Source organism: Armigeres subalbatus, chromosome 2 (assembly GCF_024139115.2).
Source record: "Armigeres subalbatus isolate Guangzhou_Male chromosome 2, GZ_Asu_2, whole genome shotgun sequence".
NCBI lineage: Eukaryota > Metazoa > Arthropoda > Insecta > Diptera > Culicidae > Armigeres > Armigeres subalbatus.
Genome location: NC_085140.1, coordinates 105369592 through 105390787, shown reverse-complemented (window position 1 = coordinate 105390787; position 21196 = coordinate 105369592). Strand labels below are relative to the sequence as shown.

The 21196-nt window shown below is 39.2% G+C and overlaps 1 protein-coding gene across 24 annotated transcripts in view; it reads right to left on the bottom strand.

The window, feature by feature from the left end:
• LOC134210579 (phosphatidylinositol 3-kinase regulatory subunit alpha) overlaps window positions 1-20512 on the bottom strand; it is a 140924-nt gene extending 120412 nt beyond the window's left edge. For 5 of the 24 annotated variants that reach the window (XM_062686667.1, XM_062686687.1, XM_062686686.1 and 2 more), the window contains exons 1-2: window positions 20173-20471; window positions 8840-9345 (exon numbers count right to left, since the gene is read on the bottom strand). Coding sequence is in view for 3 of the 24 variants with exons in the window: in XM_062686690.1 (XP_062542674.1) it covers window positions 20315-20348 (34 nt within the window). In the remaining 21 variants the exon portion in view is untranslated. Of the gene's footprint in view, window positions 1-8839; window positions 9346-20172 lie in introns of all 24 variants that reach the window. The other 19 variants (XM_062686692.1, XM_062686668.1, XM_062686671.1 and 16 more) reach the window with 19 other exon arrangements.
• Window positions 20513-21196: the final 684 nt, after the last annotated feature.

The following is a 21196-nucleotide window of genomic DNA, read 5'->3' as shown; positions in this document are numbered from 1 at the left end:
CTCAGATCCGATCCGATAGTTGAAGAGGACCTGAGGGCGCTCAATGTTCAGGGCGACTGGAAGCGATTGGCTCAGGATAGAGTCCAGTGGAGAAGGATACTCCATTCGGCGTAGGTTCATCGAAGAGCTGTAGCCCATCAAGTATCAAGTAAGTATTGTCGATGCAGATAAAATCAAGAACATGTTTGAACTTGCCTCGACTACGTCGTTTGTCTGAAACGTCGCTGGTCGCTGGCGACCCTTTCCAGTAAGTACTCCATCGACGAAGGCAAATTCAATACGTCGCTGCAGCACCAAACTGGAAAGCACTCGCTGGTTGAGCGACGTGATGACGATCCAGCGACGTTCCAGCGATGACTCGCATAGACAATACTATTCACCCAACTTCGCGATTGCCTTTGATACACAGGAGGTCTGCTAGATAGGCCAGTAATCAGCGGTATTGTGGTGTCTGCTACTGCAGTCGGGCGAGCGAATGTACAATCAAAAGTAGGAGAAAGTTCAACAATCGGCGATATTGATTTGTCTCCTACGATATTCTGTCACGACGATATATAGTTTAAGATGCAACACTGAGCGAACGATCCACCATCAACATTTTCTTAATAAGAAAATTATTTTGAGCTTTTTAGTGGAATGTCTTCACTATGACAAGTGACCTCAACAGTAAGGCCGAGTCGAGACAGTAAGACAAGTCGAGTCAAGTACGAGACACTGAAGACACCTTACTGTTGAGGTCGAAATACGTATCTGTCAAGATACAATTAAGTGGTGGAATTCAATGGGATTGTATTAACTCGTCTTATGACAAGTGATTTTCTTAATCCCATCATTGTAGCAGATTAAAGTGAACATCCGAAGTTTGAACTACAACAAGGCTTCCGGGCTCGATCACTTATTAGCAGAGATAACATCCTGGAGTAGATAAACGATTTTAGTCAGAAAAGTTCGATACAAAAATTATTTTGAGCTTTTAGTGGAATGTATTTTCTTGTCATAAGACTAGTTTATACTATTCCATTGAATTCCACTACTTTATAGTTCCTTTGATAGATACGTATTTTGACCTCAACAGTAAGGCCGTCTTCAGTGTCTCGTACTTGATTCGACTTGCCACTGAGGGCGGCCTTACTGTTGAGGTCGAAATACGTATCTGTCAAAGGTACAATAAAGTGGTGGAATTAAATGGAATAGTACAAACTCGTCTTATGACAAGCAGAAAAGTCTATTAAGTATTTAATAACTACGAAAACAGGAGTTTCGAGTACAATCGTCGAGGCGAAGTACGAGACTTTTACATGCAGAATCCTGCATAACGGAGCTTTGTCATACTCCATCCGAGTTGTTATTGAAATGGGACTAGGATGTATTGGATCACCGTTTTCTTCGTCATCGTAGTCGATTTCAAAACCTACAGAACAGCTAAAGCAACCAGCGCCCAGAATTTTACTTACCCCTTTTACTTTGACTCTGAGTTGCCATGCTCTGTGAGTGAATAAGTGAGTGACAACATTTGTTTCAATGTCAATTCCTAATTGGCAGCCCTGGTAAGGCGGCATATCGAAAAACAAACAAAAATGTTATCGAAAATACAGAATTGAACAATCGGCAAAGTTTAACGGAAACTGATTGAAAATTCCCCGAGTTTTTTGCTCCTTAATCTAGAGCTCATGAAGGTGGAAGTTGTAGCGCTTCAGGAGGTCCGATGGCGAGGAACAGGAGGACGAGAATTCGGCGCAGTGGACCCAATTGCGGGTACCTCATTCAAGTACCACATGTCCACATCTACTTAATCGGTGACGAGAAGGCGGAACATGAAGTTTCTTTCGTAGAGCGTTAATAGGCACTAGGCAGTCTAAGTGATCACATCTGCGGGTTGAGAATGAAGGGCAAGTTCTTCAACTACAGCTTGATCAATGCATACGCACCAACCAACGACAAACCCCCTGACGTAAAGGACGAGTTCTATGAGCGTCTAAATAAGATCTACGCTGCCGCAGCAACCATAACTGTCCCATATTGATTTGGATTTTATTTCAATATGAGACAGTTATGCTTTCGGTTGAAGTACGGAGAATGCTCAAAACACGACGTAGAAATCATTATCGGTGACACAAAGCACAGGTCGGAAGGAAAGTGTTCTTTCGCTCAATGACAACGGCCTGAGGCTGGTCAATTTGGCAGCCAGAGTAGTGGCAATCTGTAACACCTATTTTGCAGGCAAGAATATTCGAAACGCACCAGGAGATTCACGCAAGCCGATGCTTAAACGATTGCATTTTCCATTTTAATAATCTACCTAATTTTTTAGCAAATTTGGATTAAATTTGATTATGCAAACGTCATTTAAAGTTGTTGCCGTTTGTAACAGTAAGTCTGTGAAATTAATAGAATTTGATTATCCTACGTTAAAATGTTTTTTGTTGTTATCTATATACATAAAAATGAATTTCTGTCTGTCTGAACCTTATACACTCGGAAACTACTGAACCGATTGTCTTGAAAATTTGTGTGCAGAAGTTTTTGGGGCCGGGGAAGGTTCTTAAGATGTTTCGAGACCCCTACCCTCTTTGGAAAGGGGGGCTCCCATACAAATGAAACAAAAATGTCTGCATAACTCGAGAGCTAATCAGAGACTAAATCAATTTCAGGCGAAACGAAGTTCGTCGGGTCTGCTAGTAATATATAATTAATTCAAAAATTTAAATAATGCGAATTCCAATACATTATACCCCTAGGTTAAAATCATAACACTGTCACAGTATACTACAAGAAAACTGAAAATGGAATTGTAGAACAGTTAAAGTTCAGTGGATCACTATAAGGGGAAGCGAAAAAGAATCGGAGCTAGTGAGACGAATGTATTAATAATGAGGGACAAGGTAGTGCGTAGGTGAGAAATCGGGCGACTTTCCATTAGAGCTTCAGCCAGACCAGACTTGAGATATATTGAAAGGTTTTAATTAACAAGTTCGTTAGATACCAAATTACGAATCAGGTATGTGACTCGATTATGAGTTGGTGCAAAGTGCAATCGAAATCGTGGTCAGGTTTTAAAAGAAAATTCTCTTATGTGATTAGAACCCGAGTGGTTTTGGACAAAAGTCCTCACCGGAACAAACGCCAGACACCTAGGTGCCCTATCTACAGGTGACCGTTTTGAGGTTACGACCCCAGGCGGCGTCGACTCAGAGTCCCAGGATACAGAATACCGATTCTTCTGTGGCCAAACCAGTCTTGCTGGCCCGAGGGCCGCTATATCGTCGTTGCGCGTTCGGAGTGACCTAACCTACAACGATAACGAAAAGGCCGTATCGTCGTTGGCCGGTGTCAAGCAAATCGATGCTCCTACACTCCTCCTCGTAGCTGACCTCGAATGCGATCCAGTCTCGTCACAGTTCCAGCAGTTGCCGGCCGGCCAGGTAGATTAATTGTAAGAAACATTACACCTAACGCACACCCACCATCCCATCCTAACAATTACATTTGTATGGAAATTACTTATGCTCACAAGAAAAGTTATTAAAGAAATACTGAATCGTGGGAAATTCAATTTAACACATAAAAGAATAACATCAATATCAATTAAGAGCATTTTTGTTTTCTTCCTAACTTTGCTTCCAAACGACAAATCGCTTTGCAACAACAACTGCATTTCAAGAAGTATTCTGTGTAGTCAATGTGCTGATTATATTTTAATAGTTCATGGGCCTCCTCGTGAAACGGCATTTCACATAAGAGTTAGTTTTCACAGTAATATCCGTACAAAGTTTAAATGACGTGTGCACAATCAAATTACATCCAAAGTAGCTAAAAATTTTAGAGGAATATTAAAACACTGACACTGCTCAATACCGCCTACAAGGTACTCCCTCGAATTCTGTTTAGGAGACTGCGCCTATTTGCGGAGACCTTTGTCGACGAATATCAAAGCAGTTTTCGAGAAGGACGGACCACGCTGCGACAATTTCTTGATAAATCCCGGGAATACAACTTGCGGACTCATAATCTGTTTATAGATTTTAAGGCAGCGTACGACTCAGTGACACGGAACGAACTGTGGCATACAATGCTAGAACATGTCTTTCCGGCAAAGCTTATTAGGTTGATTCGTGCGACGCTGGACTGGAAGGGTCTTCTTAATCGAGCATCAGAATATCTGGTGAATCGATTTGTTCGTGACGTTAGATGGATTGAAACAGGGCGATGCGCTCTCTAACCTGCTGTGGAAGAGGCTTTCGTGCCTTTCAAGCAAGAGTCTGAAACAATTGGACTGATCATAAACTCTGGTGAACTAAGTAGGTGGAGGCTAGCAGATAACGGTGTTGGCCTCGCACTCGCAGGATGTGTGCAATTAAGGAAGATGCCCCTGCGTCAGGTGTTCAAGGATAATAGCGATGGGAGATCAAGAACGAGCAACCTGGAAAAAGGCGTTACATTCGGTTTTGCTCCGGAAAAGAAACTGATCAGAATTGTCAATAGACTAATAATCATTAGATGTTCATCGAGCGAAGAAGCCGGTTTCTCGATAATAACGGGTGGCCACTAAAATACAGGAAATGGGAAGAATGGCTCGATAAAAAGTAGACTAAGAAGTACAGTTCAATCTAATATATGTTATATAAAGAGTTGTCCTTAGTCTCCAGACCAGGGATTGAACTTATCATTTCATTATCATTTAGTATTCAGCCAATAACTCATTCCAGAGGCGAAATTCCGAAAAGTGTTATATGGCGGACTTCTAGCGCTATTTTCCCTCTACAACTTTGTCTAAGGGTACATTGCTCTATCGCCTCTATGTTATATATTCACAGCGTGAAACGCTAGTATCTTTTAATATACTAAATGATGATAACACCGCTATACAACACATTTATGAATTCTGCCTCTTGAATGAGTTAATGGCTGAATACTAAATAATAATGAAATTATAAGTTCAATCCCTGATTCAAACTTAAGCTAATGAACATTAGCATATGGTCCGTGGTTCGCTGTGAAGCGTAATTTAATCCTGCAGTTATGATACGATCGCTGCTGGACGACTCTGCCACATCGATTTCCCGGAAGTAGCTTCTGATCCTGCTTATGAGTTGCTTCGTGTCTTTGGCCTTATAATCACCTTCGTATACAATGGAGCTCAATAAACCAAAAAATCCTATGCATTTTCACGCTTAAAATGGTCCACCGTGTACTTTTTCCAGGATCTTTGTTCACTCGAAAAAATGTACAACGCGCGCCGCAGTACTTCCTGTTTCGACGGCATTTGTAAACAATGTTGGAGTGAAAGTGTATAAAAGGACAATTCTAAGGATTCATTCACATAAAGTAATATTTCTGTGAAATCGTTCATGTTTTGATAGAAAAGTATTAAAGTCATTCCCGTTACTTTCGATAATATTCAATTTAATTGAATTAGTTGTTAAGCAGAAAACCAGTCATCTATCAACATGACTTCAGTTTTGCTTCTCAATAAGCTAAGTATTAAGCTTGATTGAAAAGTTGTAATGAACCTGGAAATTGGATTGATAAAAAATAAATAGAGCAACAATTAATTTTTATTTCATAAAAAACCAATGATTTTATATTTTCTTTGCATCGTAAGATAACATCATTACAGTCAAACCTCCATGAGTCGATATTGAAGGGATCATCGACTCATGGAAATATCGAGATGTGGAATAGAAAATCCTTGGAAAGCTTTTTATAAGGGATCATCACAGTAACCCATAAAACATTTTTACATATGGTATAATTTGCTTCCATGAGTCGATATCGACTCATAGAACATCGACTCATGGAGGTTTGACTGTAATAGATTTCAATTACAAATAAAAATATAAATGATATATTTCTTTCAATTCTCATTTTTTCATTGTGGAAGTGGTATATGATGGTGTTGTTCAGATCGTAACATAATAAAAAAATATTTTCTAGGATTTTAAAATAGAAAACACAAACAATCGGATTAAGATGAGGTATCTTCAATTCTGAAATGATTTTGTAATTTGAAACAGGTCTCTAGACATTTTGAAATGATTTCTAAACTTCGAGGTTCGAAGAAAATTGAAGATCCAATATGAGGATTTTAAATCAACTTCAGACAATAACAAAGCAATAGTAACGGATGGAAGAAAGCAATATGAACGAATCAATAAATAAAGGATAGAAACAGATCAATCAAATATCAGGTAATAAAATTACAGTGAACTCTCCCTTACTCGATATTGAAGGGACCATCGAGTTAGGGAGTTATCGAGATACGGAATATTTTATATTTGGCCAAATGCCACTTAGCCGAATAGTTTAAATTTGTTTCCTTATAAAGTGAATTGAGAAGTGAGATGTTCAGAGTGAATAGTGAACAGTGAGAACTGGGAAGTGAGAAATGAGATGTTCGAAATGAGTACAGAGTAGTGAGAAGTGAGTACTGAGAAACGGAATTGAGTATTGAGTAGTGGATCTGTGCAGTAACATGTGAGTAGTGGGAAGTGAGATATGAGAAGTGAGGAGTGAGAAGTGAGATGTGATAGCTGCAAAGTGAGGCTAGTGTGATATGAGTAGTTAGATAAACAGAAGCAAGGGGTGAGCAATGAGAGATAATAATTAGGTAGAGAGAAGTGAGATATTGAGTAGTGAGAAGTGAATGGAGGGACATAAGACATAAAGAGGGAAGACACAAGAAGAAAATGATAAAAAGAAGGAAACAGAAAAAATCGTTTCTCACTTCTCGTTCCCTAGGCTCTCAGTTTTCACTTCTTAGTGCTCCCTTCTCACAAATCATTTCCCATTACTTACTTCTTACTTCTTTCTTCTCACCTACCTCTCTCTACATTTCATTTCTCATTTCGCACTTTTCACTATTCATTTCTCACTTCGTTTCAGTACTACTTTGCACTACAAATGTCACACTTCTAACTTCACACTTCTTACTTCCTACTATTCATTTACCACTACTCACTTCACACATCTTACCTCTCACTCCATACTTCTCATTTTTCACTTTTCACTTTTCACTTATACCTTCTTATATCTCACTTCTGACTTATCATTTCTCACTTATTACTTTTACTTTTAACATAAAATTTTCCCTTCTTGCTTTTCACTTCTCACTCCTCATTTCTCACTTCTCACGTCTCGCTTCTCATTTTTCATTTCTTCTAATTTCTTCAAATATCTCACTGCTCACTATAAACTTTTCACTTCTCACTATTCATTTCTCACTTCTCACTTCACACATCTCACTTCTCGCTTCGTAATTCTCATTATTCTCTTTTCACTTCACTTATCTCGAATTTCTCACTGTTCATTTTTAACTTCTCACTTCTCACATCTCACTTCTCACTCCATACTTCTCAGTTTTCACTTTTCACTTCCCACTTATACCTTCTTATATCTCACTTCTGACTTCTCATTTCTCACTTATTACTTTTACTTCTAACAAATAATATTCCCTTTTTGCTTTTCACTTCTCACTCCCCATTTCTCACTTCTCACGTCTCGCTTCTCATTTGTCACTTCTTATAATTTCTTCAAATCTCTTCAAATATCTCACTGCTCACTATAAACTTTTCACTTCTCACTTCACACATCTCACTTCTGGATTCGTACTTCTCATTTTTACCTTTTCACTTCTCACTTCTTTATTCTTATATCTCACTTCTGACTTTTCATTTCTCACTTACCACTTTTCACTTCTAACTTCTAACTTTTTCCTTACTACTTTTCACTTCTCACTTTTGTCTCCTCACTTCGAGTTTCTCACTTCTAACTTCTCTTTTTTAATTTTTCTATCGCCACTAATCACTCCTTACTTCGCACTTTTCACTCCTCATTTCTCACTTTTCACATCTTACTGCTCATTTCTCTTCTAACTTGTTATTTCTCACTTCCCACTTCTCATTCTCACTTCTTCGCTTATCACTTTTCACTTCTACCTTCTAATTATATCGTGCATTGAACAGTTTCTGACAACATCGAGTAAGCGAAGTGAAAATGCACTGAAAAAAAACTTCTACCTACTTAGACAATATCGAGTAGGGGAAATATCGACTTACGAAGGGAACGCAGTACGCTAGATTCAAGAGACTTTAAATTTCATCCAGTGAAGGAAAATATCGAGTTACAGAACATCGAGTTAGGCAGAGTTCACTGTAAAATAATTAATTCGATGTTGCCAACAAAAGAAAATGAAGCATTCCAGGGTTATCATCAAATTATTTCACAAGCGGTTTGTTCTCCGATCGAGATGGGATTTCAATAACTCCATTGTCTATCAAAGCAAACCGTAGATTTATATCGTTACTTGTTACCCAGCGAACCACTACGGATTATCATGTCTCCGTGCCAAGGTTAACTTCAATTACGGAAGACATAGACGGTGTTCTTATGGGTTTGATATTCCTCCGGTTTACTTCGAAATTTATATGATGACCTTGGAATACTAACACAATCATCTCATATCACAAATTTATGTAAAATATAACGAATTCGCTAGAGTTCGACCATTTACAGTTTACAGATGTTCTGCAAATTTGAAATATCATTTTTTTATTATTTTAATAAAATTGCTGCTGGTATATAACAGGTTTTTTTTTTTTGTGAAATAAGACTTGCACACACTTGTGTCCAGCCCATAATATTTTGCCATTCTTTATGAGTGACATATTTCTAGTTGATGACCGAACAATACATACGATTCGTTATCGTTGAAGAATACATTTTTTTGGATTGAAGCAGCTTGTTACACAATTACGGATTCTCAAATATGATGAATTATAGATAATCCAACCAAATGAAGCAATAATTTCATAATTGTAAAAATACATTAAACACAACTTACCAGTTAGCATACTGCAGTTTCTGCTGCTGTCTCCTCCTGCCGACCATATCCATACATTCAAATTGAGCCAATGATCGTCCGATGTCGAATCTGCGATCCAACAGTGTTGCTGCCGCTGCTACTGTTGCTGCTCGCCGTAGCTACTGGTTATTAGCAGTCAGTCAGTCAGATGTAGCCAACACCAGCGCACGGGACGGGACGAGAGAAGAAAAAAAATCCGAAAAATCAGCCGTCGCCGTGCAAAAGCGCCGATAGTCCAGTATAGTTTCGGTGTGAAGCTGCTGAAGACAACCGGGCGGACAGCCACGACCACCAACACCACGGCCAAAACCCGTCTTCATGCGACGGCCAAACTACTGCGTCCTCCTCTCCCTCCTCCCACTCTCTTCACACCCACCAAAACTTGTTCTTCACTTTCCGTCGTCTTCGTCGCCGTCGTCATGCACTTCACCCTTTTTTCCACTCAACTACCCTTTCACACTTCCAGCTCCATCCCACTAAAGAGACTACAAGAAGGCAGAGATATGGAGGACGGGAGAAAGATAAAAAAAAACTCCTTTTCGATTCGCGATTTTTGCCGTGAAGCGTTTCGAATATCGCGCACCAACACAGCAGTCCAGTACTAGAGCGTAACAACTGAAAGAAGACTACTTGAATTTAGCAAACTATTGCTTCCTCATAGTTTTAACATATTTTCACTATCGACTCCTTTGAAATGTTTTGTGATCAGGTATATGGCTCAAACCTTAATCTAATATGCTGCGGTTGAGCACATTTATAGTTTTAAATCTTTTCATATATTGAAGTTCTAACCACAATTATGCCACCAGACGGCTTGCTTACTTTTGATTGTTACGCCTGTGGTCAAAAACAACAATAATTGTGCACAATCTCTTATTTAAGCCATCAAAAGTCTCGAGCGAAATGGACTTTATGTTCGGCAAATATTCCTAATCAGTTGAAGACCCGTAATGCTGGGTAGACACCTTTGCGTGGTGTGTTACGGGGTAAGATCTACCACGGTTACATTGCCAGCTACAGGCAAATCCTGACCCAACGATTACCTTCCTCATTATCCAACTCCGTGGTACTTATGGTGTCGCTAAGTCGGTGGCCTCTCGTTAAGTAAGTACTACATCAACACTTCCTGCCTCTCCTTAGTTATGGTGAAGATGGGCGTGGCCAGGAGTAGTAATCCTCATGCTTTTGTTATTTTGTTTAAGACTGGAATCAAGGACCACTCCCCTTCTTGATTTCTGATAGCATTCTAGATAAGGATCTCAAAAGTAAAACATGAGTATCACTAGTGTCCAATCTACGAATTACACCGTAACAATGCTAATGCTAATGCAAATATTCCTAATCAGTCGAAGAAATACATGAATCTATCTACTGTAATGTAACTAAAATATGTTTGATACACTTTCTGCCTTTCTCGTACAACATAGTTGTACCAAAAGGCCCTCATTTCACTCAAAAAACGAACTTTTTATAGAAGGTCTATTGTGCTATATACAAATCGACTCAGTTTGATGAATTGAAAAAAAGTCTGTCTGTCGACGAATATCAAAGCAGTTTTTGAGAAGGAAGACAGCGGACCATATGTTTACGCTGCGACAATTTCTTGATAAATCCCGGGAATACAACTTGCGGACTGATAATCTGTTTGTAGATTTTATGTATGTGTGCACAGTTTCCATAAAAAAAAAACATTCCTCGGATAAATTTTCTTAATTGACAAAGGGTAATTCGTATTGAATTTCCACGAGAAATACTTTCGAATCCAAAGAGAAATTCTTCTGAACGGAAAATTCTTCTGCACATCCACGGAAAATCCTTTCCAGAGTTTATTTTAAAATTTCTAACAGAGGCGCCTCGTCAATACGTTAGACCTGTTCATGGACCAGGGGCCTGTAACATAATCGAAATTTTACTAATAATATTAGTAGAGTAGCTTGTAACTTGTATTTTTCTGTTGCATAATGAATCTACAAGTATCAAATTACAAGTCTAATATTACAAGTAAAGCGCACTTATAATATTAGTGGAATTTACAAGTAACTGTTGCATAAAGAAAATACAAGTACAAATTATTGGCGTTGGCTTGTAGTTTCTTTTACAAGTATGAATGGTGCTGTAATTTAATTTACAAGTAGCTTTTATTTTATTATTTCAGCTGTGGAAAGCAAATATACATCGTTTTATTGTTTTAACGACTTAAAATAAAAAGAAACAATTATCCAAAGTGCATTAAATTATCATACAGTAAAATACTATGCACTAAGAATAAATTTCTTGTTCCAATACAAAACTGAGAATTATGAAATTTTTCAAAAAACTCATGAGAAAGCAGAAATACTTTAAGTGCTGACGTCAATTTAGTGTAAAATGACTCTTCTAACACCACGTTGTTTACCTTAATCCACGTAAAAACATATTACCCAGAGCAAAGTTTAGTAACTTTAGTTTACCTAAAAATGACTTGATTCAAATGTGAGTTGTTGTACTGAACAATCTCGGGTCGGGCCATGCATTCTGCCCTATTCTTGATAACAATCATGGAAAATAAAGAAAAACTACTTAAATTTTTAATAAAATTTGATACGATATTATGTAAGTATTTTGAACTAAATTTCATAATAGTTTCAACAATTTCAATTATTGGACTAAAAAAAATCCAAATCCGCATAAGTTTCGCAAAACACATAAATTGAAACCCGCAAGTACAAATCGCAATAGCTGAAACCCATGTCAATCCCAAAATCCGCATATAAAAACCTCGTAGAAAATCACTTCAATACCATGCCAATACCAAGAAACCGGATTGAATCAATACATTAAAGAGAGAAGGATAATAAATTCGTTTTCCGTGTATATCTATCGCAGAATTCTATGCAAAAACTTGCAGAAAAACATAAACAAATCATTTATCGCCGCATTGACAGTGAACTGTCGGATGAATTTTGACAGGTAAATGAACCTGACAGACTTGTCATTTCAACCTTACTAATAATACAAGTACTAATATTATTAGTTGGCGAATCACTTTTATGCAACACAAATTACAAGTACTTGTAATTTTTTGACTTAACTTGTAACTGTAACTTGTAACTCGTGCGAAGCTTCTTTTGACTAAGGGGGCTACTTTAAATTTTTAATTTTCTGAAAAAAAAATCAAACGAAATAAACACAATATTTGAAACAGAAAGTTCTCATCCAACTATCAACAATACACCTGAATGGTGATAATGCAAATTTGATCGTAATTTACGTTATAATTCTTGTTTTAAAATGTCCAAAGTTGCCCCGCACGACAGTACTCGCAATTAATTTCTTATTAATTTATAATTAGGGCCAATAAATTTTAAACAAAGTTTAAAGTATTTTTTTTTGTTTCTTGTGATCACTGCAAGAAAAAACTAACTTTACTTCCTTTGCGGAGTTGCGGCTTCTGTTTGATAATTTTGATTCATTTGACAATAGACCTGTGCGCAACCACGCCACGCCGCCGCCGCCGTCGAAAATAAATCGGCGCCCGGCCATATGAAAATTGACTACGCCGCCGAATATTTCTCACCACGCCGATGGCATTTTTACTGTTAAGTCTAGATTGATCTAGCTCCTGGCGGAAATACATATTCTCAGCCAAGTTCTTATGACAATTATCTTTTTTTTTTTAATTAGGGAGCATCTATTCTCATATCCAATTAAAGTCTAGACCTAACGAAATTGAAAGTTGATGAATTTTATTAATAATAGGCTTTTTCAGCTAAAAACATAGCGCCGTAGCGTTTTCATCCAGGATTATTTGTTGGGAAACCACTAGAACCACAATATTTAAGGTGATAGCTGAACAATAGCGCTCAAAAGTTTCATCTCCTCATAAAAAGTTTCCAAATGGTTAAAAAATGCATGAAACGTCGAGATTTGATGTTTTCTCGAGAAAAAAAAAATGACCTTTTGGGACATAGAAAATTGGGACTTTAAAAAAATGCCTTTTTGGGGCTAAGAATTTTTTTTTTGGAAAAAATTACTAAGTCATAAAATGTCAATTTCTTTGAAAATTTCTTTGACGTTTCATGCATTTCTAAGGGGCCGTACGCTTATTACGTAATCAAATTTTCCGGGTTTTTCAACAGCCCCTCCCCCCATGTAAGATTTTTCTCATACACATATGGCAGACGCTCCCTCCCCCTATAAGTGCTTACGTAATTAGTGTACGACGATTTTTTTTTCGAGTCAACATCAGATCTCGACGTTTTATGCATTTCTAAGACATTTGGCATAAAAAAATTCAATTTTAAAATTTCCAAAGTTCCAAAAAGTTATTTTTTTTATTTATTTTGTTCTGATAACACCAGATTTTGACGTTTTACGCATTTCAAAGACTTTTGTCATAAAAAAACAAAAAAATTAATTACGAAAAAATTACGGACCTAATAATTACGGACCTAAGTAACATTTTTCTCATGAATTAATTTGAATAAAAATGTTACTTAGGTCATTTTGAAAAGTTAAGCAAGAATAGTGTAAGAAAACGGAGACAGCTGGCAACGTTCACGCTAAATCTCCGCGCGGAAGTTCCTTCGGAAGTTCCTCCAGAAGTTCCTCTAGGAGTTCTTCCGGAAGTTTCTCCAGAAGTACCTCCGGAAGTTCCTCCAGGAGTACCTCCGGAAGTTCCTCCAGGAAATCCTCCGGAAATTCCTCCAGGAATTCCTCCGGAATTTCCTCCAAGAATTCCTCCGCAAGTTCCTTCAGAAATTCCTCCGCAAGTTCCTCCAGGAATTCCTCTACAAGTTCCTACAGGAGTTCCTCCGGAAGTTTCTCCAAAAATTTCTCCGAAAGTTCCTCCAGGAATCCATCCGGAAGTTTCTTCAGTAATTTCTCCGGAAGTTTCTCCAAGAGTTCCTCCGCAAGTTCCTTCAGGAATCCATCCGGAAGTTTCTCCAGCAATTTCTCCGGAAGTTTCTCCAATAATTCCTGTGGAAGTTGCTCCAGGATTTCCGTTGGAATTTTCTCCAAGAATTCGTCCGTAAGCTTAGAGTGCCTCCAGGAATTTCTCCGGAAGTGCCTCTAGGATTTCTTCTTGTAATTCCTTAAAAAAAATCAAGAATTTCTCCGGAAGCGCCTATATGAATGCATCAGGATATTTGCTCAAGAAATCCTCGAGACGTCCTGTAACTTCTTAAATAATTACTCATAGAATTTCTCTAAGAATACTTCATACATTTCTTCGCAAACTCTACAGAAATTTACGCGAGGACTCTTTAAATCTTCTTCTTATTGGCATTGCATCCCCCACTGGGCCGCCTCGCAGCTTAGTGTTCATTAAGCACTTCCACAGTTATTAACTGCGAGGTTTCGAAGCCAGGATGATACTTTCATGCCCAAGGAAGTCGAGAAAATTTTCTAACCGAAAATTTCCAAGACCGGACCGGGAATTGAACCCAGCCACCTTCAGCATGGTCTTGCTTTGTAGTCGCGCAACTTACCGTACGGCTAAGGAAGCTCCTTTCAAATATTTCTTCTTGATTCCGAAATTCACATGGAATTCCATTAAAACCACCTCCCGGGAATTCTTCTTATGGAAATCAAATTGTGAAATCTAGATCTAGAAAATCTCACGCGCATTGTTCTGGGATTCCAGAAATTCCTTCCTCAAAATTCCTCCAAGGATTTCCCAGGAAAGTCGAGAAAGACAAATAAATTATATTGGAAATGAATTCTCTGGAAATTTGTTGAGGATTCCGAATTTTTTTCAAAGAACTCTTTCAAAAAAATCCTCCAAGAATCTTCCCGGAAATTCCCACAGAAACTTCTTCAGAATTCCTATAGAAGTTCTCCAAGAATTTTCTCAAAAATACCTACGAGAAAAGCTGCGAAGATTCCTTCAAGAGCTCTTCCAGAAATATCTCTGTTTGTTCTCGTGAGAATTTCTTTGGAGAATTCTTCAAGGAACTGCTCCGGTAAATTCCCCTTTCATGAAGAATTCACGACAGATTTTTTTCTGGGAATATCCGGTATGATGATCAATGCATGAAGTATTTCTTGAAGGAATTCGAATTTTTGAAGGATTTTCTTGAAGAGTTTCATGAAGCATCTCAAAAAAGATAGTCGAGTTTCCAAACAATTTTTAATGAAATTCTGAAATATTCTCAGACCGAAATATTCTAGAACGCACTGCCGAAGAAGTTCTAGGAGCAATTCCTTGAATTCCTGAAGAACATTTTTCTTACACTCTAATTTTCATCTACTCAGTGACTTAGTAAAATTGTATTACCGTCTCTTTTGTTCCACACAACTTTTACTCAATTTCTATCAAAAGCAGGACTACTCATAGTTTTGAGTAGTCTTGCTTTTGACGGACATTGAGTAAAATTTCCGTGGGAAGAAAAGAGAGGGCAATACATTTTTACTAAGTCATTGAGTAGGTCAAAGTTAGCGTGTATTTGCTGAATAAAATGTCAGGTGCATTTTATTAGACACGTACGTCTCCAACCCCCATTTTACGACAAAACTCAAAATTCAAAACCATGCAGCTCAGCCAATTTCTAACGGATTTTCAAGCAATCTTCTGGAAACGATCACAAAATTCCTATAGTTTTAGGCACGGAGGTCAATTTTTGTGCAATGGCCATGGTTCCGGATATATTCCGGGGAGTACTCCCTCCCGAAAATAATGGTTACTGGCAGATCGGCTTCGAAATCCATCGTGCGACATGTCAAACTTCATGATTTTGCAAAACAAGTACACTGGAGTACATTTCGGCGATTTTCGATCGAATTGGCCACCCTCCGGGTACTTCCAGGGCCTGGTTCCCTTGGGGAAGTGGCCAATTTTCATTCGCTCTTGGAACCCATCTTGCGACATATCAAACTTCATGATTTTGCAAAACAAGTACACTGGAGTACATTTCGGCGATTTTCGATCGAATTGGCCGCCCTCCGGGTACTTCCAGGGCCTGGTTCCCTTGGGGAAGTGGCCAATTTTCGTTCAATCTTGGAACCCATCTTGCGACATATCAAACTTCATGATTTTGCAAATTAAGTACACTGGAGTACATTTCGGCGATTTTCGATCGAATTGGCCACCCTCCGGGTACTTCCAGGGCCTGGTTCCCTTGGGAAGTGGCCAATTTTCATTCGCTCTTGGAACCCATCTTGCGACATATCAAACTTCATGATTTTGCAAAACAAGTACACTGGAGTACATTTCGGCGATTTTCGATCGAATTGGCTATCCTCCGGGTACTTCCAGGGCCTGGTTCCCTTGGGGAAGTGGCCAATTTTCGTTCAATTTTGGAACCCATCTTGCGACATATCAAACTTAATGATTTTGCAAAACAAGTACACTGGAGACCATTTCGGCGATTTTCGATCGAATTGGCCACCCTCCGGATACTTCCAGGTAGGCCTGTGCGCGGATTAAAATTTTACCGGCAGTGGCGTGATAAATCATTTTCAGGCAGCGGCGGCGGCGTCACGCCGTTGGTGATCAGCGGTGGCGTGGATCGGCGTGAACCAGTTTCAAGCGCCAAAATTTCTTCAAAAGTTCGTCAAGGAATTCTTCCAGAAGTTCCTCCACTAGATTTTTTAAAAGATCGTCAAGAATTTTTTTGGACATTCCTCCGTAAGTGCCTCTGGGAAGTTCCTCCAGAAAATCCTCCCGGATTTCGCCTGGAAGTTCCTTCAGGAATTCCTCCAGGAATTTATCTGGAAGTTCCTCCGTAAGTGCCTCTGGGAAGTTCCTCCAGAAACTCCTCCCGGATTTCGCCTGGAAGTTCCTTCAGGAATTCCTGGAGGACTTCCGGAGGAATTCCTGGAGGAACTTCCGGAGGAATTCCTGGAGGACTTCCGGAGGAATTCCTGGAGGAACTTCCGGAGGAATTCCTGGAGGAACTTCCGGAGGAATTCCTGGAGGAACTTCCGGAGGAATTCCTGGAGGAACTTCGTGAGGAAGTCGTGGAGGAAATTCGCGAGGAATTCCTGGAGGAACTTCCGGAGGAATTCCTGGAGGAACTTCCGGAGGAATTCCTGGAGGAACTTCCGGAGGAATTCCTGGAGGAACTTCCGGAGGAATTCCTGGAGGAACTTCCGGAGGAATTCCTGGAGGAACTTCCGGAGGAATTCCTGGAGGAACTTCCGGAGGAATTCCTGGAGGAACTTCCGGAGGAATTCCTGGAGGAACTTCCGGAGGAATTCCTGGAGGAACTTCCGGAGGAATTCCTGGAGGAACTTCCGGAGGAATTCCTGGAGGAACTTCCGGAGGAATTCCTGGAGGAACTTCCGGAGGAATTCCTGGAGGAACTTCCGGAGGAATTCCTAGAGGAACTTCCGGAGGAATTCCTAGAGGAACTTCTGGAGGAATTCCTACAGGAACTTCCGGGGGAATTTCTAGAGGAACTTCAGGAGCAATTCCTAGAGGAACTTCCGGGGGAATTCCTAGAGGAACTTCCGGAGGCATTCCTAGAGGAACTTCCGGAGGCATTCCTAGAGGAACTTCCGGAGGCATTCCTAGAGGAACTTCCGGAGGAATTCCTAGAGGAATTTCGGAGGAATTCCTAGGGAATTTCCGGAGGAATTCCTAGAGGAACTTCCGGAGGAATTCCTAGAGGAACTTCCGGAGGAATTCCTAGAGGAACTTCCGGAGGAATTCCTAGAGGAACTTCGGAGGAATTCCTAGAGGAACTTCCGGAGGAATTTCTAGAGGAACTTCCGGAGGAATTCCTAGAGAAACTTCCGGAGGAATTTCTAGAGGAACTTCCGGAGGAATTTCAGAGGAACTTCGGAGGAATTTCTAGAGGAACTTCTGGAGAAACTCCTAGAGGAACTTCCGGAGGAATTCCTAGAGGAACTTCCGGAGGAATTCCTAGAGGAACTTCCGGAGGAATTCCTAGAGGAACTTCCGGAGGAATTCCTAGAGGAACTTCCGGAGGAATTCCTAGAGGAACTTCCGGAGGAATTCCTAGAGGAACTTCCGGAGGAATTCCTAGAGGAACTTCCGGAGGAATTCCTAGAGGAACTTCCGGAGGAATTCCTAGAGGAACTTCCGGAGGAATTCCTAGAGGAACTTCCGGAGGAATTCCTAGAGGAACTTCCGGAGGAATTCCTAGAGGAACTTCCGGAGGAATTCCTAGAGGTCAATTCGATCGAAAACCGCCTAAATGTACTCCAGTGTACTTGTTTTGCAAAATCATGAAGTTTGATATGTCGCAAGATGGATTTCAAGATTGAACGAAAATTGACCACTTCTCCAAGGGAACCAGGCCCTGGAAGTACCCGGAGGGTGGCCAATTTGATTGAAAATTGCCGAAATGTACTCCAGTGTACTTGTTTTACAAAACCATGAAGTTTGACATGTCGCACGATGGATTTCGAAGCCGATCTGCCAGTGACCATTTTTCCGGGTGGGAGGTAACCCCAGTACTCCCCGGAATATATCCGGAACTATGGCTATTGCACAAAAAATTGACTTCGGTTCCTAAGACTATAGGAATTTTGTGATCGATTCCAGAAGATTGCTTGAAAATCCGTTAGAAATTGGCTGAGCTGCATGGTTTTGAATTTTGAGTTTTGTCGTAAAATGGGGGTTGGGGAGGTACGTGTTAACTTGTTACCAAGCTAGATTTTGGATGACTTGCGAAGCGTTTGCCTACATCTCAATTCATAACATTTTTAAAACCAGAGTGATAAATCGGCTGTTTATTGTTTTGTAAATCCTTTCTATTCAAAATGCTTATTCTAAATTTTGTTTGAGTTGAAAAGGGTGCAGCATTAGATTAAATTCACAACCTTCATTTGAAATCACTCTGCTTGATCAGTACCATCGCGTAACCACTGCACTGGTACATAACCAAATTAATAAATTTTGATATTTTGACAGCCTGAATGGAAAATAAAATTATCAGAGTCGTTTAATGTAATAGAAGTCTAGTTATTCTATGCATTTTTGCGCACTTCACAAAATTAAATCCTCTGCACGTGTAGATTGAGGTTAGGGAAACGCCACTGAGCTTGATGCATTTTTTAGCAGAATGATGGAATAGGTTTACCAGAATACCACTACACGACCTTGATTTCTAAAAGGACACTTGTAGATATTCCGAATTTCTTTGGATATCTTTCAGAAGTTCCTTGAGAGACTCCTTCAAAAATTTCTTGTGAAAACTTCTCGGAAATACTTTTGTAAAATACTTTGCAAACCTCTTCCACAATTCTTTGATTTTTTTTGAGAATTCCTGGCGAATTTCTTCGAAAATTGATTTATCCTTCCAAGACTCGCATGATGCTGGATGACTCACGCAGTCCCGCCGCTCTTGTGAACGATAAGCGTGCTTTTTCGTAGGTAATGCTACGATGCTAGCCACGATAGGTTAAGAATTCTTTCAGATATTTGTTTAGAAATTCTTTTGGATTAAAATTCCAATTTATTTTAGAGAAACTTCAGAAAACTGTTCTGTTTAGAAGTTTCTTCGTAAGTGTTTTTATAAATTCCTTTGAAATTTCCTTTAAAAATTCGTTCAGAAATACAGTTGATGTAAAAGTGTAAAATTGCAAAAAAAAAGTTTTGTTACATGTTCATAAAAAAAATCCAGACGTGTAAATAGCTGTTTAAAAAAGCTATTACGTTTTTGTTCCATATGCCATCGAAATGACATTTACCACGACTCTCTGGTGTATATTGCTGGAACTTCAAACAGTTTTGATTGTTGATGCCGGTCGATAATAAATTGCAATCACAACAGATATCGTTGATCTTTTGTTTTACATAAAACAAATTTGAAATATTTTTTACGTATTTAACGCAAATATTTATTTTGATTACATAATTCTAAATAAACTAAACTAAAATAAACTAACAAAAAAAAAATTCATTTGTATCTATTACCTATGCCAAAGACCATTAGGCCAAACGACTTTAGGCTAAACGGCATTTGACAAAACGTGAATAAATTGGCTTAACACCTTCGTTAAACTGACGTAAATAAACGCATTTAACTTTTTTTACCTTGGTTCACAAACCTGAACACGGAAGCGAATATCGTAGAGTGAATTCTCTTCGTTTCTGGAATTTCACCATAAAGATACTCAAATTCTTAGTCAATTGCAATCAGCTGTTCTGTAATAACTAGTTTTTAGGCATAGCTATAGTTTTGGAGTGACTCAAAAAATTGTTATTAATACCGATACCGGCTATGTAAAAATCAAAAATAGACACAAAAATTAGAGATATACAATATTGCTAGTCTCCTTTCAGTTGTCACGCTTGAAACACCGATGGTACACACACCGGCACACCACCACCCTATTCGTTGCTTCGCAACACCACTCACCTACCACTCACCACGGCTCCACTCGGAACTCGACGTCGGAATGGAAAGGAAAAATGAAATCCTCGCAAAATACGGAATCTCAGAATAGCAAATTCTGCTTGAGTGAATCCTTACCACTAAACTTTAGCATAATAAAAATCACCTCCAAAGCACTTTTTGTCTTGCACTTGACACATTCAAACTCCCACAATTGTTCGGGAATCTTTCCGAACACTGAAAATGCACTTGCGGAAACCGGCTCCACTAGTTTTCCATACTTTTTACTTATAATAGTCCACCACTAACTCGCGAACTGACATCTCTTCCATCTTGGCTCGGAATCGGAATGGATTATCGTCGTCCGGCTCCGGCGTCTCGCTATGATGGTACTCACTCACGCAATTATAAAAGAAGGTCTGGCTTTTGCGAATCATGAATATAGCTATCTCTTATTCTCACTTGCTTTTGAAGGCACATAAGGGATGACGTCAGCTATAGGTCAACGGCAGAGTGAACGGGATAGATTATTTCAGACCAGGTTCTCAGCTTGGTTCTCAACAATTTTGATGCACGCAGAAAAAGAAAAAGACAGAAAAAGCTGAACAATCGACAGTTTGTTGCACAACTGCATCGAAATTCCCCTTGATTGCCGGTTGAGCGAAGGAGATGCTGCATGCAACGCAACAAAATTCGAACATTGAACAAAAGCTTCAACCTGATCACAGACAAACAGGCAATAATTTATCCGATACAAAGTTAGTAGATTTACATTCTAGTATTATAATTTAGCGGACCTTTTTTCCCAACATACTTTTCACTATAGATAGTAGAATCTATAGATGAGCGAAAGCATGGCTGAGTAGTTTTTTCTACCCGTGCACACGTGCATATGACGTCACAGCCCTTAACGTTTCCATTGAAATCGTGACGTCATGCTCGTTTGGAGACACGTTTGACAGTTCGTTTGGAGACAGAGGATTTATCTTCGCTCATCTATATACAGTAGACGTTGGATAACTGCAAGTCATTTAACTGCAATGCTTTT